This window comes from Littorina saxatilis, linkage group LG6 (genome assembly GCF_037325665.1).
Source record: "Littorina saxatilis isolate snail1 linkage group LG6, US_GU_Lsax_2.0, whole genome shotgun sequence".
Classification (NCBI taxonomy): Eukaryota; Metazoa; Mollusca; class Gastropoda; order Littorinimorpha; family Littorinidae; genus Littorina; species Littorina saxatilis.
Genome location: NC_090250.1, coordinates 19955348 through 19978079, shown reverse-complemented (window position 1 = coordinate 19978079; position 22732 = coordinate 19955348). Strand labels below are relative to the sequence as shown.

Here is a 22732-nt window from a genome sequence, read left to right as displayed (position 1 = left end):
TGCATCTGTTATCCATCCATTATACCTTTCTACTTTTATGATTAGGTTTTGGTTTTACATCTAGCAGTTACTAACTTTTTAAAATTTTATTTTTTACAGAATTTCTTATCTCCTGGAGAATTGGATCCCTTAAACAGACGTCTGATCCGAGAGGACAAACCAGATGTCGTTGTACAAGGTATGTATGGGTTAACTGGATGAAATGTGAGATAGGTCATTTTCTCTATTGAACAGTTTTATTTCAGAATTCACTTGCTTTGTCATCGAACTTGAAGTCCTGATATTGAACAAGTGATTGCTTCCATCTTTGAAAATAAACTAACATTTGGAAGAAAAAATGTCTGGATATCTGTCAGTCAAAGTGTAATATCTGTGGGGAATTAAAGGTGAATGCTTTAGTTGAGTAAAAAAACCACTTCCAGATTTTACTGAAGCTAAAAAATTGTACTTGAACTAATTTGACTTAGACTTCAGTGATGCAGAACACCAGAAGTAACGAAGCCTGTGTGTCTGCGTTTGTTCTGTCTACCAGTCTCTGTATTTGACTGATATTAATTGGATGAATTTGCCTTCACAAAGTCTACTTAAAGGCACAGTAAGCGTCCCGTAAACCATCACAGATACTGTCAGGCTTTTACACACAGTACAAACACCCTTTCATTTGAACACTCACCGCTTGAGAACATCCTAGGTGCCCTCCGTAAAGAGCGAGCAATTTTCAAAGAATATATTTTTGCGTGGTTTATCTTACCCCTGAGCCATCGTGAACCCGTGTGATCCAGTTTCCCTTTTTCACAATGCAGTCGTCAGTTAGTAATTTGAATGGAACTCGCTGTGAGCTTATCTGCAATAGCACGTTATTATGTACCTCTGACTATGCAGGAAACAAACGGCTGTGGTTCACAAGAACTCTCGCGATGGCTTTTGACTGTTCAGAGGAACTGGCAATAGACATAAACCGTCGTCTGCTACGAGAACCACGACCTTGCGTGATCCTGCTTCCGGGCGTTTCTTTTTTCAAACTTTGAAAACTTCGAATTGAACTGATCTTGTCTTGATGAAAAAAGAATTATTTTATGATTTAAGAATGTTTGTGCAACAAGCTGTCAATTTATTATTTAGATTTTAAAAGTTAGGTCTAGCGCCAAAACGCACCACGGTCCGATTGTCTCTGACACAATCCGCAAAATTAATTCTTTGAAAATTGCTCGCTCTTTACCTAGGGCACCTAGGATGTTCCCGTTTGGTGAGCGTTCAAACGGAAGGGTGTTTGCACTGTGTGTAAAAGCCTGACAGTATCTGTGATGGTTTACGGGAGGCGCACTGTGCCTTTAAGAAAAGATCTTTGCGCAAAGCTTTGGCACTGAATTTGTGGTAAAAAGACTTGACAAAGTATCAGCAAAGTCTACTTGGGCTCAATTAAGGACAGCCTTTACGTCTGGGAGGCGGGGTAGCTCAGTTGGTAGAGCACTGGACTTGTGGTAAAAAGACTTGACAAAGTATCAGCAAAGTCTACTTGGGCTCAATTAAGGACAGCCTTTACGTCTGGGAGGCCCGGTAGCTCAGTTGGTAGAGCACTGGACTTGTGGTAAAAAGACTTGACAAAGTATCAGCAAAGTCTACTTGGGCTCAATTAAGGACAGCCTTTACATCTGGGAGGCGGGGTAGCTCAGTTGGTAGAGCACTGGACTTGTGGTAAAAAGACTTGACAAAGTATCAGCAAAGTCTACTTGGGCTCAATTAAGGACAGCCTTTACGTCTGGGAGGCGGGGTAGCTCAGTTGGTAGAGCACTGGACTTGTGGTAAAAAGACTTGACAAAGTATCAGCAAAGTCTCCTTGGGCTCAATTAAGGACAGCCTTTACGTCTGGGAGGCGGGGTAGCTCAGTTGGTAGAGCACTGGACTTGTGGTAAAAAGACTTGACAAAGTATCAGCAAAGTCTACTTGGGCTCAATTAAGGACAGCCTTTACGTCTGGGAGGCCCGGTAGCTCAGTTGGTAGAGCACTGGACTTGTGGTAAAAAGACTTGACAAAGTATCAGCAAAGTCTCCTTGGGCTCAATTAAGGACAGCCTTTACGTCTGGGAGGTCGGGTAGCTCAGTTGGTAGAGCGCTGGACTTGTGGTAAAAAGACTTGACAAAGTATCAGCAAAGTCTACTTGGGCTCAATTAAGGACAGCCTTTACGTCTGGGAGGCCCGGTAGCTCAGTTGGTAGAGCACTGGACTTGTGGTAAAAAGACTTGACAAAGTATCAGCAAAGTCTACTTGGGCTCAATTAAGGACAGCCTTTACGTCTGGGAGGCGGGGTAGCTCAGTTGGTAGAGCACTGGACTTGTGGTAAAAAGACTTGACAAAGTATCAGCAAAGTCTACTTGGGCTCAATTAAGGACAGCCTTTACGTCTGGGAGGCCCGGTAGCTCAGTTGGTAGAGCACTGGACTTGTGGTAAAAAGACTTGACAAAGTATCAGCAAAGTCTCCTTGGGCTCAATTAAGGACAGCCTTTACGTCTGGGAGGCGGGGTAGCTCAGTTGGTAGAGCACTGGACTTGTGGTAAAAAGACTTGACAAAGTATCAGCAAAGTCTACTTGGGCTCAATTAAGGACAGCCTTTACGTCTGGGAGGCGGGGTAGCTCAGTTGGTAGAGCACTGGACTTGTGGTAAAAAGACTTGACAAAGTATCAGCAAAGTCTACTTGGGCTCAATTAAGGACAGCCTTTACGTCTGGGAGGCGGGGTAGCTCAGTTGGTAGAGCACTGGACTTGTGGTAAAAAGACTTGACAAAGTATCAGCAAAGTCTACTTGGGCTCAATTAAGGACAGCCTTTACATCTGGGAGGCGGGGTAGCTCAGTTGGTAGAGCGCTGGACTTGTGATCCTAAGGTCGCAGGTTCCAATTCCGGCAGGGACGGACACGGGTCAACTTTATGTGCAGACTCAGATACGGTATCCATGTCCACCACAATGGCACATAAAAGACCTCGGTCATTCTGCCGTAAGTGCAGGTGGCTGATTACACCTAAACACGCTCACATCTGGGTAGCGCGACTCTAGTTGCTGCTAGCTTTCCACTGGGAGGAAGCGACCGGAATTTCCCAGCATTCACCATTGGGATAATAGAGTGCATGACTTTGATCTGGTAGCCGGTAGCTCTACTCCGCCCATCCCCGGCCACGTCAGATGGGTGGGAGTCGCCAGTCGCATTGGGTGGGCCCCTTTGAGGCTGAGGGCCCGGCACCGTCTTCACCTGGCTGCGATCCATGAAGACGACACCATCACGTTGATTCGTTGATGACACAACCATTTGTCGAGGATAGCGTAGGCACCCGGTCTGCTCCCCGCCTAAAAAAGGCCAGTGCCGTTCCGTCTTCGAGGGACTGCGTGGGTTTCATTTCGGAGTTTTCCTTCTCCTAGACGAGTTTCCTTCCATGGATGATGAGCCTCCTCTACCCTCGTTTTGAATTCAGAGTGGTCTTCTCTTAGGATCGCTGCCTGCCAGGGTTGACGAGCCTATCCTGCCCGGCTATTTGACCCATAGCTGGAGGTTGGTTCGTGGGCACCTGGGCGTTTCCACACACCGGTGGGCCCGCATGCCGCACGTCTAGGGGCCAACCTCCTCCGAGTCCTTGTAGTCTAGCCTGGGGCCTTGCGGTACCCAGTTTACGCCTGTCGCCGCGATGGAGGCACTACATATGGCTTGTTGTGGAGAGGTTATTGTACTGGCAGGAGAGACTGGCGCATTCTGCTCTCTTTTCGCATTGTCCTAAAAAGGACAGACGGTGCTAGCCAGCGGTGAGGGCTGAAAGCGAGAAGTGACAAGCACAAGACACTTCGCCAACACACTAGACACGTCACACAACCGTTTGGCAGGCGGGATAATAGAGTAAATAAAATTAATTTAAATCTGCACAGTGGCCATTCTGGCGGAGGACGCTGAGATTTCCCACGCGCTGGCCAAGCACGGCATCCACGTCCAGACCATCAGCCAGTCCTATCCCATTCAGGTCCATCCAGCCCGCGTTCTCTCCCAGATCTTCTCCCGTCTTGGTACGTATCTCACTGACTTTATACTTGTACTATAAAGACTTTCCTGTGAAATGTAAGATAGGGAAATGCACACAAGATAAGAGGATTTTTCTATTCCAGATTTTCACCCCTCTTTGTACCCATGTTCCTGACTTTATCTTTATACTAAAAAGACTTTCCTGTGAAATGTCAGATAGTGAAATGCACACAAGAGGATTGTTTTGTTCTAGTTTTCACCTGTCTTGGTACCTATGTTAATGACTTTATCCTTACACTATAGACTTTTCCTGTGAAATGTACGATAGGGAAACGCAAACAAGAGGATTTTTATCTTCTAGATTTTCACCCCTCTTGGTACCTATGTCACTGACTTTATTCTTTATGCTTGACTGTTTTTCTCTGTTAAGATGAAATAACAGGAAAAGCATGCAGTGATACCTTAGTGTAAGGCTTATGTAGTGAGAAAGCACATTGTCATAACTTTTGAAGCTGAACCCCGAATCGGGTAAGAGTGTAACTGAGATTATGTTTCTTTCCTGAAATACTGAATGGGGATTATGAAGTACTGAGGAATTTTGTTGTCCTGTATGTGCATTTTTCCATGTGATTATTTGGAGTAAATTGTGCAAGTAAATTGGTATTGGTATTGGTATCATGTTGTTCTGTGGGGTTACCCGCATATGTGGAAACTTGGGCTGCTAGTACATTCTTATACACAGCATAGTGACCAGGTTTTGCTGCCGAACTGTGATCACATGAGTGATACCTCAGAATGAGCAAGTGAAGATTGTGGTGCGTGTTAGACTGAAAAAAAACTCCTAAGCACTGTCATGTTCACCATGCAAAGCCAGAATACTTCAGTAGTACAGTGGAATACCCCCCCCCCCTTTTTAAGACCTAAAAAACTCTAAGAAAATCAGGTCTTATAAAGGAGGGAGTCTTACAATGCAGACATGGGATTCTTCCGTAAAATTACGGAATTCCGTAAATTTTTAGGCTCCAGGGATCATTCTTGAGATTCGTGCAAATCCGCTGAGAAAATTTTGGGGTATATGTAGGTATAGACCCAAGTTTTTCGGCCGGTCCGCTGATCGCGACGCTCCATTCCATACTATTCTTGAACGGTTGGTTCCTAAAACGGTCAGACTGTTGCTGGTCGATCCGTATGGGAACGCGCTCTGTGTCTTTGTCTCCTACAGTCACCGTTTCAACGTAGCTATCGGGGATTCAGTATAAGCATACCGTATGAGAATGATTCGGCGCCATTTTTACATCGCTTCGAGCCACTTGCCAAAATGATGAGGAAGCTAAAGCGAGACGAAACCGTTCTATCCCGGGAAATTGACCAGCAGAAGTACAAGAAAAATCTCTGGAGATTCGACTGGCTCGATGAAGTTGTATCATTGAGCTGGAAATACGAGAAAGGCCAGAAGACACAAGACGTGAAACTGAAAGTTGGCGATGCTTTTGCTAAAATCAACTTGCCGGGAAAAGCTCAGTGCACTTTGTGCAACGATGTTAATGTTATCAACTACGGTTCCAATGGAAAGACTGCCCTCAAAAGCCACTTGAAAAGCAACAAGCACCTGACTATCCTGAAAACCCAGTCGTGTAATCAGTCACTGGGGTCGTTTGGCACCGACAAGGTAAGAACATTGAAACCACACCGTCACACGCCACCACCCCCCCCCCCCCCCATCCCCGCCTCTCTCTCTCTCTCTCTTTCTCTCTCTCTCTCTTTCTCTCTCTCTCTCTTTCTCCTCCTTATTTTGAGTCTTAGCGTAAAATTAATTTGAGAAACATGGGAAGGAAGAGAAAGGGGGGGGGGCTATGATTAAGCTGAAATATGCATTTCAGGGCCATTTTTGTGTGTCTAAAACACTAAAAACCTTCAGCTTCTGGGGGCTTCGCCCCCAGACCCCGACCAGGGGCGTTGCCCCTGGACCCTACTGGGGGCCTTCTGCGGCCCCCAGACCCCCACCTTTTTTTTCCTTAATTATCACTTTTTCTGAATCCCATGTCTTACAATGGAGGTAAATTAACTGAGGTTATGAACATGAAGTCAGAGAAAACAGGGTCTTAAATGGAAGGGAGTCTTAAATGGCGGCAGAGCATAATCTTGAACACGGATCTTGATTTTAGTGATCTGATAAACAAAGGGAAATAAGCGCTCTAAATGCATACGACATGTGTAATAGAGTAAGTGAGAGTTATTCGGAACCATTCTCCTGGCACCTGAGAGAATAACAAGCATTGAAATGAACAAGCGACTCTCATCCTCAATTTATTTGGAGTAAATTGGTATTTGTATTGGTATTAAAATGAAGAATTTTAATTTTATCATTTGATTTTATTGACCGAGTTGTTCTTGTGTCCAAAGGTAAGAGCAAGCGGCTGGGCCTGTCCGGTCGGCCATCAGGGGAGATTGGTTTGCTGGCCACCAGCAAGCTCTACATGCTGGACAACAAGATCTTCGCCTTCATACCTCAGGTCAGATGCTTTCTTTTTCTTCTGCCACTCTGCCCTCTTCCGCTATAAAAAAATTAACCTTGTAGGATCAGATGCCTCATTCTAGAAAAGGAGGAAGGTGTAAGGTTTCATGAGGCTTTCTGAAAAAGGAGGGCGAGGGAAGGTTTAAGAAGGAATTCTGAAAAAGGAGGGCGAGGGAAGGTTTAAGAAGGAATTCTGAAAAAGGAGGGCGAGGGAAGGTTTAAGAAGGAATTCTGTAAAAGGAGGGCGAGGGAAGGTTTAAGAAGGAATTCTTAATAAGGAGGGCCAAGGAAGTTTAAGAAGGAATTCTTAAAAAGGAGGGCCAGGGAAGGGTTAAGAAGGAATTCTGTAAAAGGAGGGCCAGGCAAGGTTTAAGAAGGAATTCTGTAAAAGGAGGGCGAGGGAAGGTTTAAGAAGGAATTCTGAAAAAGGAGGGCCAAGGAAGGTTTAAGAAGGAATTCTGTAAAAGGAGGGCGAGGGAAGGTTTAAGAAGGAATTCTGAAAAAGGAGGGCCAGGAAGTTTAAGAAGGAATTCTTAAAAGAGGGAAGGTTTAAGAAGGAATTCTGTAAAAGGAGGGCCAGGGAAGGTTTAAGAAGGAATTCTGTAAAAGGAGGGCCAGGGAAGGTTTAAGAAGGAATTCTGTAAAAGGAGGGCCAGGGAAGGTTTAAGAAGAAAATTCTGTAAAAGGAGGGCCAGGCAAGGTTTAAGAAGGAATTCTGTAAAAGGAGGGCGAGGGAAGGTTTAAGAAGGAATTCTGTAAAAGGAGGGCGGGGGAAGGTTTAAGAAGGAATTCTGTAAAAGGAGATTGAGGGAAGGTTTAAGAAGGAATTCTGAAAAAGGAGGGCCAGGGAAGGTTTAAGAAGGAATTCTGTAAAAGGAGGGCCAGGGAAGGTTTAAGAAGGAATTCTGTAAAAGGAGGGCCAGAGAAGGTTTAAGAAGGAATTCTGTAAAAGGAGGGCCAGGGAAGGTTTAAGAAGGAATTCTGTAAAAGGAGGGCGAGGGAAGGTTTAAGAAGGAATTCTGAAAAAGGAGGGCCAGGAAAGGTTTAAGAAGGAATTCTGAAAAAGGAGGGCGAGGGAAGGTTTAAGAAGGAATTCTGTAAAAGGAGGGCGAGGGAAGGTTTAAGAAGGAATTCTTAATAAGGAGGGCCAAGGAAGGTTTAAGAAGGAATTCTGTAAAAGGAGGGCGAGGGAAGGTTTAAGAAGGAATTCTGAAAAAGGAGGGCCAGGGAAGGTTTAAGAAGGAATTCTGTAAAAGGAGGGCCAGGGAAGGTTTAAGAAGGAATTCTGTAAAAGGAGGGCGAGGGAAGGTTTAAGAAGGAATTCTGTAAAAGGAGGGCCAGAGAAGGTTTAAGAAGGAATTCTGTAAAAGGAGGGCCAGGGAAGGTTTAAGAAGGAATTCTGTAAAAGGAGGGCCAGGGAAGGTTTAAGAAGGAATTCTGTAAAAGGAGGGCCAGGGAAGGTTTAAGAAGGAAATCTGTAAAAGGAGGAAGGTAAAGGAGAGTTTCAGTCTGTTCTTTGAAAATATCAGCTTGTTTGTAAATTGTTGTTTGTTATGGACCTGCGGCAGAATATTGCCAAACTTAAAACACCAACAGTCACACAAAGAGAACATTCTGCTTGGTGCATGTAAAATACATGTTCTTCCTCAAGCAACTGAATTCAGCAGTTTGCAGCATGTGAGACTTTTCCCAAATAGTCAAACCTGGACATAGAGAGCTGATCAGTAGTGATGAGTGATGAATGTCTTATGTATGACGTGAATGCATTTCTCTGTTTGTACATAGATATTGATGCCATATGTGTGCGTGATTTTTCTCCATCAGCTATTTATTTAGTCTGCAAATTTTCGATTTGAATAAGTTGATTAGTATTTCATTGTCAAAGACTGACCCCTTGTGAAAACAAGGATATTTTCTGTTCTGACACAAGGTGGGTTGCTCGTATTTTGCTGTTGGTATACACATTTTTTAAATTTTTTTTATTTTTTTTTTAACAGGGTGTCTTGACTTCATTTTGGTTTGAAAAATGATCGATTTTTGATTTTCTGATGAAAACTGATCTATCTCTCAGCATCAATCTAAGCTTCCTATTTTCAGAGACACATGGATGAGAAGTTTATGCCACTTAATTGTGATAGAATAGTTAATATTCAGACCTTTTTAGATTTGTTGTTATATCTTTTCATCCTCATGTGATCTCTCAGAACAGGGTTATTTTGTGAACAACCAGACTACACTGCATGGACTTCACTCCAGAATCTGCAACAGCCATTGATTTTATTGCTTTTGTTCTTTGAAGGTTATTTTTTGTCTTTATTTTTTGGTTTTTTGTTGTATTTGTGTGTGTGTGTGTGTGTGTGTGTGTGTGTGTGTGTGTGTGTGTGTGTGTGTGTGTGTGTGTGTGTGTGTGTGTGTATGTGTGTGTGTGTGTGTGTGTGTGCTTGCGCAATGATTTGCAGCCTAAGGTAAAGATGTTTTTGACAAGGTCATTACTGTTGTAGTTCATAGATGCGCACCAGTTCTATATGTCATGGGACGTGGACTTTCTGGTGGACCAGTTTCAAACGGACATGGACTTTTTGGCGCGAAGCTGGACCATGTTGGGGCGTCCTCTCATCCTCTTCCTGGTCTCAAACACTATGCTAGGTGACTGCCATCTAATCACCAAGGCCCAGGTGTACGAGAAAGTTACCAACCGGGTGGGAATCAACCACGGTGCAGGATTGGTTAAAATTGAGATTTGTTGTGATTTTAACGAATCAGACCCCGCGGTTTGTTCTCACCTGTTTGGGTTTCACCCACTTTGGCTTCGTGCACCTCAGCCCTGTTGCCTGTACAGTTGTAAAGCGACTGTGATAACTGCTATTTGTTGTGGCTTTTACTGTGGAATGAGCCCGCTTCTGTTGTGAATGTTTTTTCTCTCTTTATAACAGTTTTTAAAACAGAACTTTTTTTCAGGAATCAGAGGTTTTCATTGCGTTTAAACTTTTGTTGTGCCTTGATTAATTTTTTATTTTCCTTGGACACAGACTGTGGACATTTTTGTTATCCTGCTTCTTTTGTTATATATGAAGTCTTATATCGCGTGCGTATCTCCAGACTCGGACTCAAGGCGCAGGTCGATTTTCTCGGCTGTGTTTGTGTTTGTGTTTGCGTGCGCAGTCATTTCCTAGTGGTGGTTTTTTTTCTGAGTGAAGTGTAAATGCTTCATGCAAATCATTTTCTATTGCTGCATAAAGAAAGAAAACTGCACTGCCCCAAGACACCTTCGTTAGCATAGTTATCAGCTGAGCGCTACAGATTAGATTAAGAATTAAAAGCACAAAGCTAGATGCACAGCTAAAGTATGGCTTGAAAGGTTATTGTACAGGCTGTTTCGTACTTCTTTACTAGGCTGGTGTACATTGCTAGTGTTGTTGTTCAGCTATGTTTTGTGTTTCTCTGCATGTGGTAGAAACATATGAAACTACTTGCATGCACTATGACTAACCTCAATTTAAAAAAGCTAGGTTAAATCTTATTCACATCTTTTTTAGACTTTTTGTTTCAAATAGACAGTACATAATAATGTTTTTCTTCTTATTCTGCGTACCCAAAGACAGTATGTTCAGTTCTGGTTCTTGTCTCTTTAACAGAGCCTATACGCACCTGATAGAAAATAAGAGGCATATTATCACCTCCTTACTTCTGTGAATATAGTCCTGTACTGATAGTAGGTGTATACTCTAACAATCTGAGCATGATGAAGGTAGCCTTTGCACACAGTGATTTTGTTTTGCTGCAGTGTGTGAGAAATGCTTCTGTCCTTTTTCCTTGGTTATGCAGCCTCAGTTTGCCCGATAGCAGCACATTTGGCTTCTGTAAACCCTCCCATCACTGTTTCATGAACTCTGAATCAGATTCTGTTGAGTAAAAGTCTATGCTGATGGCATGAAAACTCGGCGGGTCAAGCATCGTAAGAGATTTCAGCATGAGAAAATATGAAAAAATTCGGACCCAAAATATTTGTGTTGATTTTCTTCTGTGATTAAAGCTCGTCAAAAATACTTCAATAACAACAACTGCTTTTAAGTAAAATACAAAACAGAAACATTGGAAACTGGACTTGCCTAAGCAAAAGTGTCAACATGTGAGAAAAAAGAAAGATTTTCTGACCGTAAAAAAAAACAAGTCGCGTAAGGCGAAAATACAACATTTAGTCAAGTAGCTGTCGAACTCACAAAATGAAACTGAACGCAATGCAACGCAGCAAGACCGTATACTCGTAGCATCGTCAGTCCACCGCGCACAGCAAAGGCAGTGAAATTGACAAGAAGAGCGGGGTAGTACTTGCGCTGAGAAGGATAGCACGCTTTTCTGTACCTCTCTTCGTTTTAACTTTCTGAGCGTGTTTTGAATCCAAACATATCATATCTATATGTTTTTGGAATCAGGAACCGACAAGGAATAAGATGAAAGTGTTTTTAAATTGATTTCGAAAATTTAATTTTGATCAAAATTTTTATATATTTAATTTTCAGAGCTTGTTTTTAATCCAAATATAACATATTTATATGTTTTTGGAATCAGAAAATGATGGAGAATAAGATGAACGTAAATTTGAATCGTTTTATAAAAAAAAGGTTTTTTTTACAATTTTCAGATTTTTAATGACCAAAGTCATTAATTAATTTTTAAGCCACCAAGCTGAAATGCAATACCGAAGTCCGGGCTTCGTCGAAGATTACTTGACCAAAATTTCAACCAATTTGGTTGAAAAATGAGAGCGTGACAGTGCCGCCTCAACTTTCACGAAAAGCCGGATATGACGTCATCAAAGACATTTATCAAAAAAAAGAAAAAAACGTTCGGGGATATCAATCCCAGGAACTCTCATGTCAAATTTCATAAAGATCGGTCCAGTAGTTTGGTCTGAATCGCTCTACACACACGCACGCACGCACACACACACATACACCACGACCCTCGTTTCGATTCCCCCGCTATGTTAAAACATTTAGTCAAAACTTGACTAAATGTAAAAAGGTGGTCAGAATTATGATTGTTGCTGACTGTCGCATTACTTTTTTAAACCACACCTTCAGAATGACAGTAACAGGTAAACTGCTTGCAGGTCCATTTAGATGGATGGATGGTTTATTCCTTAAGGCCATAGCCCCATTAGAAGGTCGATTTAGAAACCGTCTGTGAGCTGGATACAAATATACAGACTTTTTAAGCATCAGGTTTGGAATTTACGAGGCATACAACTATCTGAAGACTTGATTAATACCCTCTTAGCCAATCTTAGTATTTACTTTGATTGGCTTGTAGTTATAACCATGCCTGAAGTTTACAAAATGGAATATGGATTGCCAGTTTGCACAAATCAGAATAAGCGCAAGAGTGAAAATGTGATATTGCTCCATGGCAGTTTGATGCATATATAATTTAGATTGAAATAGATTTTGTCAAGCTAGATATGTTGAAATGTACATCATGAGTGGCGTAGAACAGGCTCACTGTACACACCATCTTTTGACATCCCCGTAGGTTTGCAATTTTTTGCGAGAAACACATTTTGAGTGTGAATGGTATTGATCTGAACATTGCCAAGAGTAGTATAGTTACAACATTTTATTTTCAAACGTACAGCAGTGCCATGAATATCAGACACACAAAAAGCTTGACCAGAGTTTAAAACAAGTCAGATGATCTGAACAGGACAGCTGATTAAGTAAAAGGGAAAGAAAGACATGGTAAGCTGCTTTGTTCTCTTTTTTAAAGAAGGTGAAATATTTGAAGCTACATGTAACATGGTACTCCTTCCCTTGCATACCCTTACCTGCCACTTCAGCCCACTCCCATAATGGCCTGCGACATTCACACACATTAGTTCACGCGCACACACACCACACCACACCACACCACACCACACCACACCACACCACACCACACCACACACACCCCACCACACCACACCACACACACACACACACACACACACACACACACACACACACACACACCTTTAACCTAACCTCTCCTGTGCAATCCAAGCGATCATCTTGCTACTATTTTCCCTTACCACTACCACAGAGGCAAAGAATAAAAGGCATTCGATATGTTGTCATAACATTAGTGGGCTACATTACATCAAAGCAGTGATCTATTGTGGTGACAGCACAAAGCATGTGACAGTTTGACTAAAGGCATGGGATGCAGCAACATATAATGCTCTGTGTTTTATATAGCTTTACTCCCCTGCTAGGCGAGATAGATTGAAGGTCTTCATGAAAATTAGTTTCAGCTATCTTTATTCAAAGACAAAGAGTGTGCTAGGCGTCTTGCTATTTTTTGTCACTGAAATAGTGCTGATCGCTGATCCATTTTTTCTAGATGTAGAGAAATGCGATTTTATTAGTCATCACATTTGAACAAATATTTCTTAATTTTGCTTTTTACACTATTTTTTTTTAAATTTGTTACTTTTTTTTTCCATTTATATTTTTTATCCAGTTTTATTTACAGTGATTTGTTCATGCTCATACCTTTTTAATTTCTCAAAACAGATTTGGGAAAAGTACAGGTTGCACGCTCCTGGCATCAGAACCTACTCGGGCCGTCAAGAACAAACACTAATCTAACTAACCTCGCTGGGTCGCTCCTTTGGCATGTGTAACCTTGAGAAAAACTCAGCTGGCGCTAATTTTCAGCACAGAACAGGCAACAGCAGAAGGAAAACGCAATTGTTGTCAAGCAGCTTAAAAATAGCGTAGCGTCTGAATCTGTTACTGTCCGCAGTTCATGGATCAGCAGCGATTCTACGTTGTGCTGGACACAAACTTTATGATTGACTTCCTGAGAACAGAAGTGGCTTTCCTCAAGCATTCGTGGAAAGCGTTGGGCCGACCCCTCATCACATGTGTTGTCACGAGCGCACTTCTTGGTACGTCCACAACCCTTTCCCCAATCTCTTGCACCTGCCTTCGCTGCTGGTGTAGTATCTCTATGCTGGGGAGTCAGATGGGCATGTATGTAGTACAGTGAAACCCCCCTTTTAAGACCTCCAAGAATCTGAAAAAAATCAGGTCTTAAAGGTCCTTGTCTACATTTTTATACCGAAATCACCATTTGACCATTAAAATGCAGAGTCTATTACCTACAAATCAATCAATACACCCCCTTTCGATCAGGAAAGACAAAGCCAGTGTAGCCGTTTGAAAATTCATTGTAGTATTCCAGCGTAGTACTCATAGTAGGGTATCCTTATTTGAAAAATGCCAAGTGCAAGACTCCTCTCAAATCCCGTGCATTTCGTGCGTTTAAAAAAAAGCGTGGACAACGCTCCAGTGTCAAACTGTTGCTGCACTTGTTTGGGCGTGGCTATAAGCATAGTGACATGAATTTGATTGGTCAGTATTTTTAGGCAAAGCACATGTTCTCAGCAAACAGAAAACAAAATATTGGAAGCGTGAGTCACGCTACCCAATAATAAAATCTTTTTTTACATATATTTTTTTTTCTATAACTTTTTTCCCCATGGTTCATTTTTCATCTGACATAACTTTTTAGCGAAATCTAACCATAAGATTATTGAAAAAAAGCAAAAATGTAGACGACTACCTTTAAAATGGAGGCTGTCTTAAAACAGGGGTAATTTACAGAGGCTATGAACAGAACGTCGGAGAAAACAAGCTCTTAAAACGGAGGAAGTCTTAAATTGGGGGATTTAATTGGGGGGTTCCACCGTACAGTGGTACCTGTCATGAAAGGACACAGTGAGCGTTTGCTTTTCTTGTTTCACTGTAGATACAGGGTATGGGGTAGAGTTAAGGGGATGGAAGTGGGTGGGGGGTGGCTGGTGGAAATAGTCTTTTCACTACCATTCTGACTAATGACTAACAGTATCTTGTGTTTAGCACCTCTGGAACGTAGTCAGTGTTTAGACTTGATCTGTGTGAGTTTGTCACACTCACGAGCGCTTGGATCTTTAGAATTCATTGTCTTAGTACATATAGGACTGAAAAACAATTTAGTTGATTAAAATGGCTTTGGTGACCAACCAGACCTCTTACCATCCTCACGTCTACTAACATGTCAAGCCAGAAAAATCTGTGCTTTCATTAAAACAAAAACAAAATTAAAACAAAAACAGACAGACTGCTAACGTTTGAACATTAAGACAGAAACAAGAAAATTTGTTCTTGACCTACCAAGCCTTTGTTTGGGGTCATCATAAGCACAGATTTTTGTTTGACCTCACCAACTTTTCAACCTTGACCTTTCTGCTTGTTCTTTTGACATTCTCACATGCTTCACTTGTACACGGAAAAGGTTTAAACAAAAAAATAAGATAAACTTCACTTGCACAGGAAAAGGTTTATTAAAAATTCAAACAGAAATAATTGATAGTATAAAGTATTAAACAATGGCGACTGCACGTGAGAGGGAACAATAAAGAGACCAAAAAGCAATGTACTCACGTTAAAATGACGGAACGAATAACGGCGACGTTTCGACCTAAGGGTCTTCTTCAGGCACAAAAACACAAAAGTAGACACACAAAAAAGAAGAAGAAAGACGATAGAACAAATAAAGAGGAGAACAACTGACAAAACAACTACACTGCACAAACCAACAAATGACAAAGACAGAGAAGCAAGGGAAGCTACCCGAGGGGAATGAAAAGCGGCAGTTTTGAGGTCTGTAGACCAAACAAAATGTGGGGGTGGGGGTGGGGGTGCGTGAAAGGGAACGAAAGAGGAGACTCACGTACCCGTGCGGACACACACACACACACACACACACATACACACAAGGTGGAACAGCGGGGGGAAGGTTGAGATGAATGAATTAACGGCGAATGTTAATTCCATCGGGGCAGGTAGTGCCGAGGGATGATATGATGTGGGACTCCCTGAGTTTGCGCTCGAAGGAGTCGCCACGTACTTGCCACAGAGCCATGACTCTGACATGATCAAGTGAGTGACCAGCGGCGGTGAAATGAAGCGATACTGGCCTATTGCGGGAATGACGGATGTCGGCCAGATGCTCGGAGAAACGGACCTCAAGGGTGCGCGCGGTTTCTCCGATATAAATCTGGCGACAAGAGAGGTCAAGAGAACGTTTGACTGTCAAAGTCACAACATTGTCTATGCGATCGTCTGCCTCTCTTGTCGCCAGATTTATATCGGAGAAACCGCGCGCACCCTTGAGGTGCGTTTATCCGAACATCTGGCCGACATCCGTCATTCCCGCAATAGGCCAGTATCGCTTCATTTCACCGCCGCTGGTCACTCACTTGATCATGTCAGAGTCATGGCTCTGTGGCAAGTTCGTGGCGACTCCTTCGAGCGCAAACTCAGGGAGTCCCACATCATATCATCCCTCGGCACTACCTGCCTCGATGGAATTAACATTCGCCGTTAATTCATTCATCTCAACCTTACCCCCGCTGTTCCACCTTGTGTGTGTGTGTGTGTGTGTGCGTGTGTGTGTGTGTGTGTGTGTGTGTGTGTGTGTGTGTGTCCGCACGGGTACGTGAGTCTCCTCTTTTGTTCCCTTTCACGCACCCCCCCCCCCCCCCCACATTTTGTTTGGTCTACAGACCTCAAAACTGCCGCTTTTCATTCCCCTCGGGTAGCTTCCCTTGCTTCTCTGTCTTTGTCATTTGTTGTTTTGTGCAGTGTAGTTGTTTTGTCAGTTGTTCTCCTCTTTATTTGTTCTATCGTCTTTCTTCTTCTTTTTTGTGTGTCTACTTTTGTGTTTTTGTGCCTGAAGAAGACCCTTAGGTCGAAACATCGCCGTTATTCGTTCCGTGTTCGTCATTTTAGCGTGAGTACATTGCCTTTTGGTCTCTTTATTGATAGTATAAAGGACAACACACTTTATGAACATGCACACAACAAGAATATTACTGTTTCACTTTTCACTTCCTGACCCTAACAGAAGGCATTCTGAGGCTTGCATGCTTTTTTCATTGGCTTCTCTTTGTTCCTTCGCACGTTTTATCATTTTCCTTCTTACCCTTTTTAAGCTGGGAGAGGTTTCTGTATCATCTTTTGTGCTAGAGCATTAATGTGAAGTGTATTTGCTGCGTAATGTGAAATCATGTTGAAATATGTGTACAGGAACCTAGTTCAAATCTCTGTGTTTCTATAACTATAACTGCTTCTTACTTTTGACTGGAACAGTCACAATAACAGATAAGTGACAACAGTCAACTAGTACTAACCCCCCACCCCCCCCCCCCACCACCACCACCCCACACACGCCACAAACCTTCATCCCCCCCCCCCCCCCCCCCACCCTCTCACAAAAATAGACGCACTGTACAGAAGAAAAATAGAGCAAAAAATTGATTGCTGATGTAGGGCAAGGGCATTAGAAACTTGACATTTTCAATTTTATATGTCTTTTGAATTCTGTTGCCGTAATTGAGTAAAGTATGTGCTCTTTCACTATGTTCTCTATTTGTTTTACTCACCTGAGTAATAAGGACCATACCGAACATTCTTTTTACAAAAAAAATTTTAAATTACAAGGGAGGAGGCAACAAAAAACAAACATACATTAATACCATTCTCTTCATTTATCAATTCTGTTTTTCTTTGCTTTTTTGAGACTAACATTTTGAATGTTTAACACAGGATTTCTGTACAGTGGACGCCGCTTAATAAAACCGCGGTTAATAGAGCCAGCCGCTTATAAAAGCCGATTTCAGACGGTCCGGATTTATCACTATATCTTATGTATTAGAAAAAGCCGGTTAATAAAACCAACCCGCCGCTTATTAAAGCCAGTTTTCTCAGAGAAATCACGTAGTTTGTGACTAAAACTCACATTATCTTGTTCTGATGTGGAAGACGACCAACAAACAAACACTCATAAAATCGTTCTTCTCTGACGAGTAATGGTTCGTGACGGTGACAGTGAAATTATTGATGTACCGAAGTGATCAAAGTACACGTACATGTACATAATTAAAACAAAAGTTCAACATCCTTCGTGAAGTTTTGTTTAGATTCAAACAAGTGTAAATGACGAAAGAAAGTGACTGAGTGACGTAAACAAAAGAGATTTTTTTTTTCTTTCGAAAATGACGTATTCCTGGACCGCCGGTTAATAAATCCGCCGCTTATTAAAGCCATTTTTCGTCGGTCCAGAAGTGGTTTTATTAAGCGGCGACCACTGTATTCTGTTTCATTGAGAGATTTTTCTGTGTATGTTTTAATTGTTTTAGCCATGTTGTACAGATGAACTTTTGTCTTAACTCTTACCAGTTCGCTCCCTTACCCATCGTAAGCTGTAGTTTTCCACTGACCAATTATCTAATTATCAACAAAAAATTTTTATTTTTATTTTACATTGCATGGGTCGGACAGTGTATAAACTCCTATGTTAGACACACTTTATGACAGAAACAAGCTGGGTTTTTGTTATAAGTTAGTTATAGGAATGCATTATTAGGCAAAAAACACAAAAAAAAAGTCTGTTAACGGTAACATAGGCCAATAAAATAGGGTCGGTAGGTCGGGACTTTTTTCTTTTCTTCTTTTTTTCCCCCAAAAAAACCATATTTTTAAGTTATTTTGCCAAAAAACAAAGACCTTTTTATTTATTTATTTTTTTTTTCTTTCAAAAAACCATATTTCTAAGTTATTTTGCCCAACATTTTTTTTCCCCCCCAAATGCCAAAAAAAAGTGTAGGGTCGCGGGAAAAAATAGGGTCGGTCGGGATACCGTAAACAGACTATTTTTTTTGTGTGCCTTAGGCATGCGTATGTCGTGAAACGTCCAACTTTGAAATTTGGGTGGGGGTATTCAGGTGACAATAACTTTTTTGTTTATCAGCAAAACTCAATAAAACTTTGCTATGTTATGTAAAATGAATGCCCAAACAGACTAGTTAGCAGCATATCTAAAATAAACTGAACACAAAAAAAATGTCTTCTTAATGTGTTTGTCACGTGTTCCAAAAAATGGGCATACAAATTTCAACAAAAATCATGTTGTCACCCCCATAACATTTTTTACCTTTAAAGATAGCACAATTCTCTTTGCAAATATGAAAAGCTTAGTCATTTTTCTTTCATTTGATATATAACTTTCTATATTTCATTTAGAATATGACCCCAGATAGCCACTCGGCAAGTAGGCACCAACAGCACTGTAAAATATGCCCTAAAACCCCCGAACTGGTAAGAGTTAATGTGTCTTTTGGAATGCAACAAGTAGTTTTGATTTCTAATTAGAAATTGGGCACTTGCATGTAATTATCAGTAGGATAAAGGCATTCTTTTTTGGAATGATTTTTATTGTGTTAGTGTGTGTGTTGCCAACAAATGAATGAAGATTAAAAGTGTTCAGGCATTCACACACGTTGAGGACAATTGACAATCAATTTTAAGATAACATAGCTGTACATTATTTATAACTATCATATAGTAGTATGCATATTGATTGAATGCATTATTTTATACCACAGCAATGAACTAATGTGACCAAAATAGGTGGTGTTTTTCCAGATTACTCGCGCGAAATGCCGTCAGCCCTGATTGGAACTCTGAAGAAGTTACAGAGTGGCTACATCAGTGGAACACGGTAACGCACACCGTTTTTGTACGCATGGCCAGACAACATGACACGCACACATCTTATTCCTTATTATTTCCTGATTCCAGAACATATAGATATGCTATACTTGGATTTAAAACAAGCTCAGAAAGTTTAAAAGAATAGAGAAAAGTGTGCTTTCCTGTGAAGCGCTTTACGCTGCTGTGCTATACTGGCTTGTCACTTCAAGCAATCAAGGAGCCGCGAGTAATCGGCAAATGCGGCAGCGTGTTCAGTTTCATTCTGTGAGTTCGACAGATTGACTAAATGTATTAATTTTGCTTCGCCTGACTTGTTTTATTTTCTTCTGAGGGGCAAGTAGTACAGATTCTTTCCCAAATGAATTAATCTTTATTTAAAAGAAGGAAGGGGTATTATGCCTCACCTGTATCCTTTACCATTGTTTGTGACAAGATACTGTAACTTCCAAGGGGTAATAACAGAGAACATTTTGTGTGAAGAAGAATGTTTTTTCTGTGCAGAGTTCACATGGGCAAACTGTCCGATTTCCTGACCACCTCGTGCATGACGCAGCTGGACTTTCTGCGTGACCAGGATGACCCCAGCCAGAGTCAGTATTTGATTGGGTGATTGATTGATTGAATTAATTAAATAATAAATGAATGAATGATTGATTGATTGCTTGATTGATTGATTGATTGATTGGTGGGTTGATGTGTTTATTGAGTGATTGATGTATGGTGGGTGGATTGATTGATTCATGTTAAAAGAATTTGAGTCTGTTGGCTCCTGCTTAGAGTTGTACTCTATTTAAGAATCGTTTTCCTTGAAGCAGAATTGTCACCATCTGTCCCTACAAAACCATTCATATCAGTTTGATTTCATAGTTTTGGGTGAGTATTTGCATTTTATTTATTGACTTTCATTCAGTGTGTTTGTGTGTGTGTGTGTTTGTGTGTGTGTGTGTGTGTGTGTGTTATTTGTTGTTATATATTGTTGTGAGCTATTGACTGTCTCATTGATTCAGTGTGTGTGTGTGTGTGTGTGTGTGTGTGTGTGCATGTTATTTGTTGTTGTATATTGCTGTGAGCTCTCATGAGAAAGGGAAATTAATAAGTCTTCATTATTAGTATTACTAGCAGTAAGTGTTAACTGCAAGCTGAATTTTTCCCCCGGCACAAAATAACTTCACACAGGTATTTTATGACTGTTTCTCTGTGTGTCTGATTGTGGCCACACACCATGACACCGGTCCATTTTATCACTCATGTTTCTCTGTGTGTCTGACTATATATATGGCCACACACCAGAAGAGGGAAACGTGTTGGACTTCATCGACACCATCCTCTCGCCCAGCTGTCCTCGCCCTCACCTGCTGGCGGCGGCCAAGCGTGCTCGCAAGACCAGTCGCAGCGTGAGCGGTCAAGCTATCTACGGCATTGTGCGGCGATCACGCTCCATCCAGATTGACTCTGAGCAAATACCTGGTGGGTACTTCCTTTCTTGTCGTTGTTTTGTTGGACTGTGGGTGGAACGTTGAGTAATGATGTATTAACAGAAATACTGGCATAGTTGCTAGGTTGTGTTTGTACCTATTTGTTTTAATGGTGGGATACTGGCATAGTTGCTGGGTTGTGTTTGTACCTATTTGTTTTAATGGTGGGATACTGGCATTGTTGCTGGGTTGTGTTTGTACCTATTTGTTTTAATGGTGGGATACTGGCATAGTTGCTAGGTTGTCCTTATACACTCTCCTTTTAAGACATCCAAAAATCTGAGAAATTGACAGGTCTAAAAAAGAAGAGAGTCTGAAAATGGGGGTAAATTTACAGAGGTTATGAACAGAAAATCTAAAAAAAGCAAGGTCTTAACAGGGGAGAGGTCTTAAATTTGGGGGGTCTTAAAAGGGGGGTTCCACTGTATCGACAGATATACTGGCATAGTTGCTAGGTTGTGTTTGTACCCGTTTGTTTCAGTGGTGGGATACTGGCTTAGTTGCTAGGTTGTATAAATATATATATATTTCAATTGTGGGGGGCTGTCTTTCATCTGAAAGCCTTTGGCTCGGCAGCCCTGTTGTTTTCTAAATGTACATTTGAATAGTAACTTCCTGGACTTTGAATACCTTGGTTTTTGTCTCTTTTTGGTATAGGAACAATGATCCCATTTTGTGAATGATCTATAAAATATCAGGACTTTCACAAACAAATGGGTTTTGTTTTAATTGTTTTGTTTATGTCAGTGTACCGTCACAACAGGATCTGTTGTGTCTTTTCTTTTCGTTCTTCTGTCTGTCTGGTCCTCACTCCTTCATGATTTCACTATTTATGGGTCCTTTTTTAGTTCCATCTGTGATTTAGAAAAAATACTCCCTCGGAAAAGTTCCATTCGTTGATAGTTTCGACTCTCATACAGAAGAAGATAAACTGTATCGGACGTTTTCAGTGTGGAGGGGAAACTATGACCGTTTGAATGGGTGTCAAAACGGTTCACCAAGGCGATTCTGATCTTGCACCTCTTGAAATGTACAGAGGGGAGAAGCCAACTAGGAAGGGGATGAGGTGGGGTGGATTATGAGAGTGTAAGAACGTGTGTAAAGAAGGTTTAGAACAGTGCAGTAAGGTTGGCATGCTGCAACAGTTTTACCGTCTTTCTCCGGTTCTCTTCCACTTGAGCTTACTTAACGCTTCTGCCTGCCACCATATCTGCTGCCGTCATCTTTATTTGCTAATTAGCCCCCTGCTCCCCACCCCCACGCCCTGCCCTCAGTGACCCGTGTGGAGAGGGAGTATGGTTTCTTTGGAGTTCAATCTGTCATTGGAGAAATTGAGAAGTGGACAAAATTAATAAAGTTTTACTTACATTATACCCTCCTTGTTTGGTAGAGAAAAAAGCTTATTGAGGTCTGGGATAGAGAGAAGGATGAGAGGGAGGTGGAAGCGAGGGTTCTTTTTGTTGAGAGATCTTGTGAGGTGCACGGAGAAAGACTGCACCAACATATTAATTATGATTTCCCCCATGCAGGTCCCATTGTTTCTGTCCCCTTATTGATATTCACCTCGTACACCGTAACAGGTTGTCTGTGCAATCAAATGCCTGCTGCTCATTCATGCTATTTTTAGGTTTGCAACATTTTTTTTTATTATTAATGTTCTTGAATGCGAATGAAAAACTTAAAAGTTCTGAGTCTGCTTGAAGCCCAGTTATTGTTCTTGCTACCCTAACTAAGAACTGAATGACGCAACTGACCCCCATTATGTTATTTTCCGGGGCTGGTATGCATGAGTCGAAGTTAGAGACTTTAGTCCAGGATAAACTGTACCCTCAATGCAGTTTATCCCGGGCTAAAGTCTCTGAACTCGAATCGTGCATATCGCCCCAGGCTTCTTAGTTTCTGTTGTAATTAACTGGGGTCTTGTGTGTTTTACTAAAGACATGTTGACGCATCTCAACGCCAGGATGCGTGCTGGTAGTGTGTCGCAAGGCAGCTCGAATGTTACCTGCAGTTCCACAGGTGGGTTGGCTGTGGCACAGGTACTGCTGTTCATTACAGAAACGGATGACCTGTGTTTTTGATGTCCAGAATTTACGGGCAGTTTTTTGTTTGTTTTTTGTTTTTAAAGTTGTGTGTGTGTGTGTGTGTGTGTTTTTTTTGTGCC

At 41.6% G+C, this 22732-nt stretch overlaps 1 protein-coding gene across 8 annotated transcripts in view; it reads left to right on the top strand.

Moving 5' to 3' along the window:
* The window catches only part of LOC138968696 (probable phosphorylase b kinase regulatory subunit alpha), a 78354-nt gene that overhangs the window by 17181 nt on the left and 38441 nt on the right, over nucleotides 1–22732 (top strand). For 3 of the 8 annotated variants that reach the window (XM_070341307.1, XM_070341301.1, XM_070341304.1), the window contains 8 exons: nucleotides 100–178; nucleotides 3910–4044; nucleotides 6404–6513; nucleotides 13299–13443; nucleotides 19025–19100; nucleotides 19595–19683; nucleotides 20384–20560; nucleotides 22507–22587. In XM_070341307.1, the coding sequence (XP_070197408.1) occupies nucleotides 100–178; nucleotides 3910–4044; nucleotides 6404–6513; nucleotides 13299–13443; nucleotides 19025–19100; nucleotides 19595–19683; nucleotides 20384–20560; nucleotides 22507–22587 (892 nt within the window). Of the gene's footprint in view, nucleotides 1–99; nucleotides 179–3909; nucleotides 4045–6403; nucleotides 6514–9016; nucleotides 9162–13298; nucleotides 13444–19024; nucleotides 19101–19594; nucleotides 19684–20383; nucleotides 20561–22506; nucleotides 22588–22732 lie in introns of all 8 variants that reach the window. The other 5 variants (XM_070341303.1, XM_070341302.1, XM_070341300.1 and 2 more) reach the window with 2 other exon arrangements.